At 41.4% G+C, this 13,784-nt stretch overlaps 1 protein-coding gene across 2 annotated transcripts in view; it reads left to right on the plus strand.

Annotated features, from left to right (window-relative positions):
- The window catches only part of LOC144597886 (P-selectin-like), a 57,294-nt gene that overhangs the window by 17,326 nt on the left and 26,184 nt on the right, over nt 1-13,784 (plus strand). For both annotated transcript variants that reach the window (XM_078407637.1, XM_078407638.1), the window contains exons 6-15: nt 562-747; nt 871-1,059; nt 2,066-2,251; nt 3,889-4,074; nt 7,282-7,467; nt 7,633-7,818; nt 8,598-8,783; nt 11,787-11,972; nt 12,102-12,287; nt 13,057-13,242. In XM_078407637.1, coding sequence (XP_078263763.1) covers nt 562-747; nt 871-1,059; nt 2,066-2,251; nt 3,889-4,074; nt 7,282-7,467; nt 7,633-7,818; nt 8,598-8,783; nt 11,787-11,972; nt 12,102-12,287; nt 13,057-13,242 — 1,863 coding nt within the window. The remainder of the gene's footprint in view (nt 1-561; nt 748-870; nt 1,060-2,065; nt 2,252-3,888; nt 4,075-7,281; nt 7,468-7,632; nt 7,819-8,597; nt 8,784-11,786; nt 11,973-12,101; nt 12,288-13,056; nt 13,243-13,784) is intronic.

Below are 13,784 nucleotides of genomic sequence, written 5' to 3' on the forward strand. Positions count from 1 at the left end.
TGACCGTCAAACTGTTGCCTCCAATCTACCTGTCAAATGTCCTGACGGTAAATAAATTGGTTAAACACAAGCATTTTATGGTACTTTGAAATGGCTTTACTTATTTTAATATTATGTGCTTCTAAATGCATCTAAGAGAACCTATCAAACCTGGGGACAGCATGCGACAGCGCCCGCAATAAGCTACGATACCTGCCGACAAGCCAGCTGTCGCCGAGAGATTTCAAACTGGATGATTTCTCAGCGACTAGCCGAGATCCACTACGATTTTTGGAAAACTCCTCACGATCATGCCCGCGACACCCCGGCAAACTGTTGGCGACAGCCTAGTCGCTGGCAGTCGCCTTAAAATCGCCTAAGTGGGACTTTAAGGCCCTTAAAGTAACTCGTTCTGCATTCCAAGGGTACGATCACCCCAGGGTGGGAACCATTACACTGAAGTGGAAAAGTGACCACAGTTCCTTTCTTGTCAAAATGACTTCTAGAATTAAAGATAAACATGATAATTAATTGTTGAATTCCATGTACCAATAACTTTTGATATCTGCTCAAAATGTTCAGCTGTCCATTGCAGAGGAGTGGAGTTTTCGAGTAAGGGTTCCGTGAAATGTTCTGGTCCACTTGGAAAGTTCCGCTACAATGCAACCTGCATCTATGGCTGTAGAGAGGGATATGTGCTAGACGGACCAGAGAGAATCCAATGTTTAGCGTCTGGGAACTGGACAAGGCTTCCCATCCGCTGCAAAGGCATGGTTTCATTTTATATTTTGTGACATCAAACTTCTTGAAGTGAAAATGTCTCATTCCTTCGCCAATTTTTTTTTCCAAGGAAACAACTTCCTTATCAGTCTTCACTTGTATTTCTTGCAGTCCAACAATGTGAAACCTTGGTAGATCCTGAGCACGGCGTCATGAGTTGCACTCCTTCCATTGCAAAGATCCGATTCCGACACAACTCAACGTGTGACTTTAGCTGCTCTGAAGGATTTGCATTGAGTGGGCCAAGCAGACTCCGGTGTAAGATTCCTGGGTGGTCAGCAACAAAGCCGACATGTGAAGGTACAGTGCAGGTAGACAATTTTATTCAGCTGTCTGCAGCTTGTACAAACAATAATGGATATCTATTAAAAATAAATCACCAGAGGCATCTAATTGCAGGAACTATGTAAATATTTGGGATCCTATAATAGACAATAGATAATAGGTGCAGGAGGAGGCCATTCGGCCCTTCGAGCCAGCACTGCCATTCAATGTGATCATGGCTGATCATTCTCAATCAGTACCCCGTTCCTGCCTGCTCCCCATACCCCTTGACTCCACTATCCTTAAGAGCTCTATCCAGCTCTCTCTTGAATCCTAAAACAAAAGGTTCAAATGCCAATTGGCACTGATTTGTATCCATTTATCTCTCTTTCCCATCAGTCCTTCATCCCAAATAGCTGACCCGTGAGCTTGATCTGAGATATCATGTCACTGGTAGCAGGATTTGATCACGTCAGTCTCAATTCAGCTCTGACATAATGCTTTACCTTTCTACGTTTTTCCCTCACACCCACATGATGAAATCTGCCTCACATTAAGCCAAGATTAGCTAGAAAATCCTAAACTGAAAACCATTATGTTTGAACTCTGCCATAAAAAACGGCATACTTCCATTGATTTCTATCCTCCCTTGCTAACTTGTTAGGCCAGGAAAGCCTAATTTTCCTGTTCATTTTAGCTGAGCTTTAAATCTCCCATCCTTTCCACCACTATCACTAACCTCTGTAATATTAACTATTTCCTCCTCTCTCGTCTTAACCATAGCCTTTCATTTGGTACAAGATAAAATTCTTCAAACTGTTTCCTTGTTTGCCAATTATTAATATCGTCATTCCAAAATTCACCTCTTTGTGCTTGTGCTGTTTGACTATGACCATGACCATTACTAACCTAAATAGATTCCCTGTAGATTCCCATGCATTGATTTCATTGGTTGCATGTCCAGACCATACAATCTTTATAGTTAATGATGAACATTTGACTTGCATAGTACTTGATAACCTTTCAAATCTTCTTATTGCAGCGGTGAAATGCAGTGAACTGACCACCCCGCCTAATCTCCTCATGAAGTGTTCTGACCCGTTTAGACGTTTTAGTTACAGCTCAATATGTGATTTTTCCTGCAAGAATGGATTTAACTTGCAGGGGTCAGACAGACTCCAGTGTGACTTTTCTGGGCAATGGACATCAAAGATACCCATCTGTAAAGGTATACTAAATAATCACATGCTTAAATGTTAGCTTTCTCAGTTCTTAAAATAAAAATAGGCATTATCTTAACCTGAATATGGTGTTGCAAGAAATTGGAGAGAATATTACAAATGATAATGTCATAAGGCCTTAAAAATATCCATTGACGGCCTCCACAACCTTCAGTGGCAAAGAATTGCACAGATTCACCACCCTCTGATTATATAGGAAAATAACTGCAGATGCTGGTACAAATCGAAGGTATTTATTCACAAAATGCTGGAGTAACTCAGCAAGTCAGGCAGCATCTCAGCAGAGAAGGAAAGGGTGACGTTTCGGGTCGAGACCCTTCTTCAGACTGAAGAAGGGTCTCGACCCGAAACGTCACCCATTCCTTCTCTCCTGAGATGCTGCCTGACCCTCTGATTATAGAAACTCTTAGTGTTAATGTACGGGGATCACTGGGCGGCACGGACTTGGAGGGCCGAAAAGGCCTGTTTCCGGCTGTAGATATATGATATGATGATATGATGACCTCTAGTCCTAGACTCTTCCACTAATGGAAACAACCTCTCCATATCCACTCTATCCAATCCTTTCACTTTTCGGTACATTTCAATGAGGTCCCCCCTTATTCTTCTAAACTCCAGTGAGTACAGGCATGATGTAAGGCTTCTTTTAAAATACCAACCTTTCAATTATTGCTATTTAGCTCTCTAAAGGTAACATGAACCCATGAAACTGAGACCAACATCTCTAATAAAATAACTATTCAAAATACATTTCTTAACCTAATCAATATACTAATTCTATATCTTCATTTAATCTTATTATAAAGTGTAAATGCACAGGATCGCAGTGGAGGCTTTGACTCGTAAATGAATTTGACTGCCTGGTGCAGAAAAGGATCTTGAATAGAGATTCATCCTGACTCTGAATTTCAGAGACTAAGTTCAATGTATACACACTTAACGACATTAAATATTAACAATAGAGGATCCATTTCTACCCAGCATTTATTTCTTTACGTTTTAAAATGGCAAGCTTTTCTAATCGAATGATGAATCGATGAAATCTGTCAACAATTCCCGTTGATCTTTGGTCAATAGCTTTATTCAGAGGTGAAATGTTCTGAATAATTGCTGTAAATCAGTTAGGATTGAACTCTGAAAGCCTTCTGCACAGGCTTCTCTGATTCCCTGGCCTATGGTTCTAAAACAAAGCTAGAATGTCTGGTAATGACGTTAATAACACTGAAAACTCCAATAATGTCAGCTAAATCTCTATAGATGCCCTGAATTGTCATTAACAATGAAAAATAAACCTGACCGTGTCCTTCCTGGTCTTCCTGTGGTTGTCAGTAAATAATAAATCAGAACGGGAATGGAAACTTGGCTGATTTAATTTCCTTATTTCATTTCGGCATGTTGATACCAATTATATATAATGTTTCAAAGGCTGCTGAGTCAGCTAATTTAACATAAAATAGGAATTCTAGCAGAAAACCTCCAGTCTGTCCAGCCCTGAACTGTACCATTGGATGCATTCATTCGGTTAAACTGCAATGGTGCTAGATGCTGCTTAATAATAGATGATTTAAATTATAAACCAGTGTCTGTTGAAGTTAAAAGTTTTACGTGTGATTTCATGTTTCAGCTGTTCAGTGTATGGCATTGAATATTCCTGATCGAGGTGACATGAACTGCAAACATATGTACGGAAACTACAGTTACAATGCAACATGCGTCTTCAGCTGCACTGAGGGCTTTGTACTACACGGATCCAGCGATCTTCAATGCCAAGCCTCGAGGCAATGGACAGCAGAGACTCCTAGTTGTGAAGGTATTAAAGTGTGGAATCATTCCTGTTTCTCAGTAAGCAATGCCTTGATCTGAAATATGAAGAGAGTGCTTAATCTCGTTTTGTTTTTCCTCTGCCATCGCTCATTTACACAGGAGCATAACAGGAGTGTAATATTTCAACAGTTGTTTGTAGCCTTCTCTGCGTTTTCTCAAGAGGGTACTGTGACAGTGGGGGATGGTGCCGGGTTTGGCAGTGGCCACGCACACACTCGCAGTAGGGTGAACTCGCATGGTATCTTTTATTTACAGTGGGAAGGAAGTCCAGGTCTGCATGGAGGCGCTGTCCCTCACTAACAGGGCACATGTGCGTGCGTGCGTACGTGCGGTGGTGCTGCCAATCTTGGGGTTGGCTCAGCAGCTCAGTCCTGGACTTTGACAACAGGATGCATGGTGATCACAGGCTTCTCCCTGCAGTTCACCCTTGCCTCTAGAGGCGGTGTTGGCGACCTCACGTTTATCCCGGCACATGCAGTGCACCAGGTACTGGCCCGGTACTTGCGCTGCCTCCACTCCCGCAACCGGAAGCACTCCATGTGTTGCCAGCCCTTTGGGCAGCCTGGTCGAAGTGGGTAGCAGTGCAATGGGAGTCTTGCTCCATTACCGGGTGACTGAGGCACTGTTGCCAGAGCGACACATGCAGTGGTGCATGCTGCCTCTGCATCCAACACCCCAGCAGGACTTCATTTTGCGGCAGCCGCTGCAAACCCATACCCAATCCAACGCTCTTCAAGTGTAGGTAGACACAAAATGCTGGAGTAACTCCAGGTCTCGACCCGAAACGTCACCCATTCCTTCTCTCCCGAGATGCTGCCTGACCCGCTGACCCACTCCAGCATTTTGTGTCTACCTTCGATTTAAACCAGCACCTGCAGTGTTTTTCCTACACATTTTGCCGCTCTTCAAGGTTGCTTTACTGCTCACTCTAGTCCCCTCCGCTGCCCAACACTGCGCTGCATCCCACCCACCAAAACTGGCTTGTGATAGTTAAGAGTTTCAGGAAGAATTTTTTTTCCCCAAAATAACACTAGCAACCTATGTTTGTTTAAAAAGTATGTTGTGTGTTGACCAGTGAATGGTGATAGTCATTGAATCATAGAGTCATCCTCACTGTCTCCTGTACCACCACTTGTATTGTAATTGCATCCCCTCTTGATACAGGCTCAGAGCACACAGTTATAGTCATAGAGCTGTACAGCATGTTATCCCATCACTTGGCCAACCTTGACCATACCAGCCAAGGTGGCATACTGGGCCCATCACGTTTGTCTGCATTTGCCCATAACTTTCTAAACCTTTGCTTTCCACATTTCTATCCAAATGTCTTTAAAAAAAATTTGTAATTATATCCTTTTCTCTCGCTTCCTCCGACTGCTCATTCCAGATACGGACTACCTTCTAAGTGGAAAAGTTGCCCTTGAGGTTCTTCTTAAATCTCTCCTCTCTCATTTAACCCAATGCCTCCCAGTTTTAGAATTCTCTACCCTGAGTAAAAGACTGTGAGTGTTCACCTGATCCATGCCCCTTAATGATCTTGTACACCTCAAAAGGTTATCCCTCAGCCTCATGCTCCAAAGAAGAAAGCCCTGGCCTATCCGAGCTCTCCCTATAACTCAAGCTCAAAATCCCAGGTAACATCTTGGTGAATTTATTCTGCACTCTTTCCAACTTAATAACATCCTTCCTATAGCCTGGTGATCAGAACTGCACGCATCACTCTAATGGCTTGTACAGCTGCATCAGATCCCAACTTTTATACTCAATACTCTTCCCATTCTTAACACTCTCCATGGCTCCATGGCTCCATGGAATTTGCCATTCCTTGGCCCACCATCCCAACTGATCTAGATCTTGTTGTAAACTTACATAACCCCCCTCAGTGTGTCAGACGCCATGTATTTTGGTGTCATCTGCAAATGTACTAACGACATGAACTACATTGTTATCCAAATAGATAACAAACAGCAATGGACCCAGCACCAATCCCTATGGTACACCAGAGGTTACAGGTCTCCAATCATAAAAGAAACCCTCCACAACTGCCCTTTGGCCCCTTCCCCCAAGCTAATTTTGAACCTAATTGGCTAGCTCACCTTGGATTGCACACAACCTAACCTGCTCACCTTGGATTGCACGACCACACGACCTAACCTGCAGACTAGCCTGCTGTATGGAACCTTGCAAAGGTTTTGCTAAAACATTAGCCACCCTCCAGTCTTCTGGAACTTCACCAGTGTCTAAACATGATGTAAATATCCCTGCAAGGATCTCTGTAATTCCCTCCCTAGTTTCCCACAATGTCCAAGGATACACTTGGTCGGGCCATGGGGATTTATCCACCTTAATGCACTTTAAAACCACCAATACCTTCACTTTGGTGGTTTTATATGGTCTAAGACGTCACAACTCCTCTGCATCAATTCCTGAGCTTCTATCATCATCTCCTCATGGATGAGAAATATGAGAAATATTCATTTAATATCTCCCCATCTCTTGTGGTTCTACACATGCTGATCTTTAAGGGGACCTAGCCACCCTTTTACTTTTAATATGCCTGCAGAATCTCTTGGGATTTTCATTTACTTTGTATGCTAGCTCCATTTCATATGCTACCTCTATCTTTTTGCCTCTCCTGATTGCCTTTTTAATGTACTCTTACATTTCTTATACTCGTGCAGATTCGATTGATCTTAATCTTTTTCCTGTCCAGAGCTCCAACATCTTTCTTCAACCAGGGTTCCCTAAACTTGCCAGCCTTGCCCATCACCCTACCAGGATCATGCTGTGCCTATACTCTTGCCAACTCACCTTTGAAAGCTTCCCATTTGCCACGTTCCCCACCTACTGCAAACAGAGTCTCCCAATCGATCTCTGCAAGGTCCTGCCTAATGCCTCCAAACTCAGCCTCAATTTATGACCTTAACTCATGGGCTAGTCCTATCCTTCCCCATCACTATTTAAAAACGAATATAATTACGGTCACTCGTCCCAAAATGGTCCCGCACTGACACTTCCCTAAGAGGACATCCAGTGTTGCATCTTCTCGAGTAAACCCCTTCGTATATTGGTTACAGGAAGCTTTCTTGGACACATTTAACAAAGTTCAGCCCTTTACTGTAGGGGAGACCCAGTCAATATAAAGGAAGTTAAAATCTCCCACTAATACTACTGTATCAAACTTGTCTTTCAGTTGTAACCTGCCAGACGATAACACAGCCAGAACAAGGGATGATAAACTGCACGCATCGCAATGGAAACTTCAGTTACAGCTCAACATGCGGTTTTAGCTGTGCAAAAGGGTTTGTACTGCAGGGATCAGGTGTGCTTCAGTGTGAATCCAGTGGACAATGGACAGCAGATACACCCAGCTGTAAAGGTACTGAGCAAATTTCCACGTCCTCCTTTTGGAATATTTACCATTAAATGTAACAATAAATGTCAGTTTCCTGTTGCTGATCTACTTTCTGAAACTATGCACATTTATACAAGTAAATGTGCCTTACCTCATCTTCCCAATATAATTTAAATTCTACCTTTTCAGCTGTAACTTGTCAGACTCTGGAGCACACTGCAAATGGAGCAATGAATTGCTCGCATCCTTTTGGAAACTTCAGTTATAGCTCAATGTGTGACTTTAGCTGTATGGAAGGCTTTGCATTGAACGGGTCAAAAAGGCTCCAGTGTCAAGATAATGGGCAATGGACTGCACAAAACCCCAGCTGTGAAGGTACTCGAAAACTTCATATTAACTTTAATTTTTTACATCAAATGCAAAGTTTTCAATAAAAGCTGGTTTATATCTGCACCATTTCATGGTATGAATTTGTTTAGGTTTACATGCCTCATCCTTCCAAATGATCAACTAATTTGAAAGTTGCACTTTAGCAGTAACCTTCTAGACACTGTTACACTTTTATCAAGGGGCAATGAACTGCCCCTATCCTAATGGAGATTTCAGTTACAGCACAACCCGTGGCTTTAGTTCCACTGAAGGGTTTGTGCTGACAGGGTTAGGGAGGCTGTGGTGTTATTCAGATGGGAAATGGAAGGCCAACCCCAAAGGGAAAATGTGCACTTTTCAATAAAAGCTGGTTTATATCTGCACCATTTCAAGCTGAGAAAATATGTTATATTTAATTATTCCATTTAAAAATGTTCAGTTATGATCTGTGAGAAACTGATGCCACCTGAACAAGGTAGAATGAACTGTTCCCATCCCATTGGAGCCTTTGGTTACAGCTCAACATGTGAGTTCAGCTGTGCAGATGGGTTCCTACTGAATGGGTCAGATCGGTTACGTTGTCAAGCCACTGGGCAGTGGTCAGCACTAAAGCCCATTTGCAAAGGTACAAAGGAAATCTACATTAATTGCTAAATGATATGCAAACTGTGATAGTTTTAACTCTGCAATATTTAATGATGAGAAATATACAATAAATGTTACCATCCAGTTTTCTCTAGTTTAAGGTTTTTTTTCTTCCAGTAACTTAAAATCTTGTATTTCAGCCATAAAATGTCAAGAGCTAATAAACGTTGAACAAGTGTCAATGAACTGCTCCGATCCCATTGAGGAATTCAGTTACAACTCAACGTGTTACTTTAGCTGTATTGATGGGTTCATGCTAAATGGGTCCAATAGACTACAGTGTCAAGCTAATGGACAGTGGACTGCACAGAGTCCCAACTGTGAAGGTATGAGGGAACATCTGACAAACCTTAAAATTGTCTATTAAACAAATACTTCACACAAATCAATCTGCAATTGCTAAAAGCTTTCTAGGAATTCAAAAAACATATATTAACATAGAAACATAGAAACATAGAAAATAGGTGCAGGAGTAGGCCATTTGGCCCTTTGAGCCTGCACCGCCATTCAATATGATCATGGCTGATCATCCAACTCAGTATCCCGTACCTGCCTTCTCTCCATACGCCCTGATCCCTTTAGCCACAAGGGCACATCTAACTTCCTCTTAAATATAGCCAATGAACTGGCCTCAACTACCTTCTGTGGCAGAGAATTCCGCAGATTCACCACTCTCTGTGTGAAAAAAAACTTTCTCATCTCGGTCCTAAAAGACTTCCCCCTTATCTTTAAACTATGACCCCTTGTTCTGGACTTCCCCAACATCGGGAACAATCTTCCTGCATCGAGCCTGTCCAACCCCTTAAGAATTTTGTAAGTTTCTATAAGATCCCCCTTCAATCTTCTAAATTCCAGCAAGTGCAAGCCGAGTCTATCCAGTCTTTCTTCATATGAAAGTCCTGCCATCCCAGGAATCAATCTGGTGAACCTTCTCTGTACTCCCTCTATGGCAAGAATGTCTTTCCTCAGATTAGGAGACCAAAACTGTACGCAATACTTGCGCAATATTAACTCCATTCACTCAGGACGATCTAAAATCAGGGTAGTGAACTGGTACCACACCATTGGAAAATTCATTACAAATGAATATAAGACAATGGTATAGAAGTTTTGGATGTGAAAGAGGAAGTAAAAATAAGACTGGGGTGTTGCAGCACTGATTAAGGAGAACATTTTAGTTTAGTTTAGAGAAACAGCAGAGGAACAGGCTCTTTGGCTCACTGAGTAAACACCAATCATTCAAACCAGTTCTATGTTATCCCATGTTCGCATCCATTCTTACATACTGAGGGCAATTTACAGAGGCTAATTAACTACAATCCCGCCCGTCTTTGAGATGGGAGGAAACCCACGTGGTCACAGGGAGAACATGCACACTCCACACAGACAGCACCTGAAGTCAGGATCAAATCCGATTCTCTGCCGTTGTGTGGCAGCAGCTCTACCAGCTGCACCACTGTGCCAATGATATCCACAATACTGGAGAATTTAAAAATAAGGGGGGTAATCATTTTGCTGGAGTTAGACTGTTGACCTCCCAGTAGTCAACAGAATTGGAGGAACAGATATATAAGCAAAATGCAGAAAGGCAGGAGAGCAGTAGGGTTAGTGTAGTGGGGGATTGTAATTTTTCCAATATTAAATGAGATTGCTAATGTTCCTTCAGGGATAAGTCAGGTAACTGCAGGCTGATGAGCCTTATAGAAAATAGGTGCAGGAGGAGGCCATTTGGCCCTTCGAGCCTGCACCGCAGTGGTCATTGTCAGTGGTCATTGGAGAAAATTGTAAGGGTTCGGATTTATGTACATTTGGAAAGGCAGGGACTAATCAGGAATGGGCAGCATGTGTTTTTGCAGATAACATCCTGCCTCGCTAATTTGATTGAGATTTTTGAGGATGTAATTAAGAAGACTGAATGATGAAGGAAAGTTGGTTGCCTTGACCCAGATGGGCTTTAGTTTGGCCTTTGATATCCCACTTGATAGGCTGGTCCAAAGGGATCCGGCACATGGTATTCAAGGCAAGCTGATGAATCTGATCCACATTGGCCTGGTGATGGAAGGCAAAGGGTAATGTACAGTAGAATATTGCAGCGATCAGTGTTGAACCCTCTACATGACTTGGATGTGAATATACAAGGAATGATTCGTAAGTTTGCAGATAACACAAAATTTGATAGTGTTGTGAGAGCAAGGACGATTGTCTAAGGGTGCAGCAGGATATAGATCAGATGGAAAGATGGTGGAAAATTGGCCGATGGAATTTAATTCTGAGGGACATTGGTGAACAGAAAGACCTTGTGGTTCAATCCACAGTTCCCTGAAGTGAGAACGTGAGTAGATGGAATAGCAAAGAAGGCATATGACGTGTTTTACTTCATTGCTTGAGGCATAGAACATAAAAATGGTGACATTTTGCAACATTACAAAATGCTGGTTACACCACACTTGGAGTAATGTGAATAGTTCTGATCACTACACTATAGGAAGGATGTGGGTGTGCTGGCAAGAGTGCAGAGGAAATTCACCATGACGCAGCCTTGAATAGAAGACTTTAGTTATGGAGCGATGTGAATAGGCTGGGCTTACCTTCCCTCGAGCAAAGGAGGCTGAGCGGTGACTTGATAGAGGAATGTAACATTTTAAGAGGCATTGATAGTAAGATAGTAAAAATCTTTTTTCCCATGGTAGGGGTATCAAATACAGGAGGGTATATGTTTAACGCAAGAGGAAGGAATTTTAAAGGAAATTTGATGGCAAGCATTTTTTATAAATTCAGAAGTGATGTATATCTGGAAGTCGCTGTCAGTGAAAGTGGTGAAGTGGATACAGACACTAAGTTAAGTCACATATGGTGGAGTGGATACAGACACTAAGTTAAGTCACATGTGGTGAAGTGGATACAGACACTAAGTTAAGTCACATGTGGTGAAGTGGATACAGACAGTAAGTTAAGTCACATGTGGTGAAGTTGATACAGACACTAAGTTAAGTCACATGTGGTGAGGGTCTTGAATAGACACAACAAAAAAGGAAATGGACTTAATGTTAGCAAATGGGATTACAGTAGATGGGCAGAAACATCCCATGAATATGGTGAGCCGAAGGACCCATTGCTTTGTACCTATATTGCTATCAAATATCTGGATAATTGTTGTGCACAAATGAACCATATAAGCCACCATTGTATAATTATCATTCATGAAATGGATTTTCATTTGTAAATTTGTTTTTAAATTCTTCACTGGAAGCTAACTTTGCTTCCATGGTGCAGTAAGCTATGTATTTACTATGGCTCGTGGAAAGTTAAAATCAAACCTTGTATTTCAGCTCTAAACTGCAGTATGTTGACAGAGCCTGTAAAAGGGGTAATGAACTGCTCGCATCCTATCAGAGACTTCAGTTACAGATCAACATGTGACTTTAGCTGCTCTAAAGGGTTTATACTGAATGGGACAGACCGACTCCAGTGTCAAGCCACTGGCCAATGGACAGCACCAAGCCCCAACTGTAAAGGTAGCAAGGAAATTTACCTTCACTTTTTAATAATATTAAAACTGATAATTATAATTCTACAATATTTAATATTGAATAATATACACCAAATCCTATCTTCTAATTTTTCTCATGTTAACAAAATTTCAGCCATAAATTGTCCAGCACTCCTAAACCTTGACCAAGGCTCAATGAACTGTTCCCATCCCAATGAAGAATTCAGTTACAGCTCAACATGCAACTTTAGCTGCACTGATGGGTTTATACTGAGAGGGTCAAACAGACTTCAGTGTCGAGCCAATGGGCAGTGGGCAGCAGAGATGCCCACCTGTAAAGGTAATATGGAGAATCACACAAAATAACTAAGCACAAAATAGCTAATTTTAAATGTTGAAGCTATAAATTGTTTTTTCAATTCAAATCTGGTATGAATTTGTTTAGGTTTACATGCCTCATCCTTCCAAATGCTCAACTAATTTGAAAGTTGCACTTTAGCAGTAACCTTCTAGACACTGTTACACTTTTATCAAGGGGCAATGAACTGCCCCTATCCTAATGGAGATTTCAGTTACAGCTCAACTCGTGGCTTTAGTTCCTCTGAAGGGTTTGTGCTGACAGGGTTAGGGAGGCTTTGGTGTTATTCAGATGGGAAATGGAAGGCCAACCCCAAAGGCAAAATGTGCACTTTTCCATAAAAGCTGGTTTATATCTGCACCATTTAAAGCTGAGAAAATATGTTATATTTAATTATTCCATTTAAAAATGTTCAGTTATGATCTGTGAGAAACTGATGCTACATGAACAAGGTAGAATGAACTGTTCCCATCCCATTGGAGCCTTTGGTTACAGCTCAACATGTGTGTTCAGCTGTGCAGATGGGTTCCTACTGAATGGGTCAGATCGGTTATGTTGTCAAGCCACTGGGCAGTGGTCAGCACTAAACCCCATTTGCAAAGGTACAAAGGAAATCTACATAAATTGCTAAATGATATGCAAACTGTGATAGTTTTAACTCTGCAATATTTAATGATGAGAAATATACAATAAATGTTACCTTCCAGTTTAAGGTTTTTTTCTTCCAGTAACTGAAAATCTTGTATTTCAGCCATAAAATGTCAAGAGCTAATAAACGTTGAACAAGTGTCAATGAACTGCTCCGATCCCATTGAGGAATTCAGTTACAACTCAACGTGTTACTTTAGCTGTATTGATGGGTTCATGCTAAATGGGTCCAATAGACTACAGTGTCAAGCTAATGGACAGTGGACTGCACAGAGTCCCAACTGTGAAGGTATGAGGGAACATCTGACAAACCTTAAAATTGTCTATTAAACAAATACTTCACACAAATCAATCTGCAATTGCTAAAAGCTTTCTAGGACTGAAAAACATATATTAACTCCATTCACTCAGGATGATCTAAAATCAGGGTAGTGAACTGGTACCACACCATTGGAAAATTCATTACAAATGAATATAAGACAATGGTATAGAAGTTTTGGATGTGAAAGAGGAGATAAAAATAAGACCGGGGTGTTGAAGCACTGATTAAGGAGAACATTTTAGTTTAGTTTAGAGAAACTAAACTATCTGAAATATAAAAAAATAATATAAATATTTTAAAAAAAATAGAAACTGCATAGGCTCTTTGGCTCACTGAGTAAACACCAATCATTCAAACCAGTTCTGTTATTCCATTTTCACATCCATTCTTACATACTGAGGGCAATTTACAGAGGCTAATTAACTACAATCCCGCATGTCTTTGAGATGGGAGGAAACCCAGTTGATCACAGGGAGAACATGCACACTCCACACAGACAGCACCTGAGG

Source organism: Rhinoraja longicauda, chromosome 11 (assembly GCF_053455715.1).
Source record: "Rhinoraja longicauda isolate Sanriku21f chromosome 11, sRhiLon1.1, whole genome shotgun sequence".
NCBI classification, from domain to species: domain Eukaryota; kingdom Metazoa; phylum Chordata; class Chondrichthyes; order Rajiformes; family Arhynchobatidae; genus Rhinoraja; species Rhinoraja longicauda.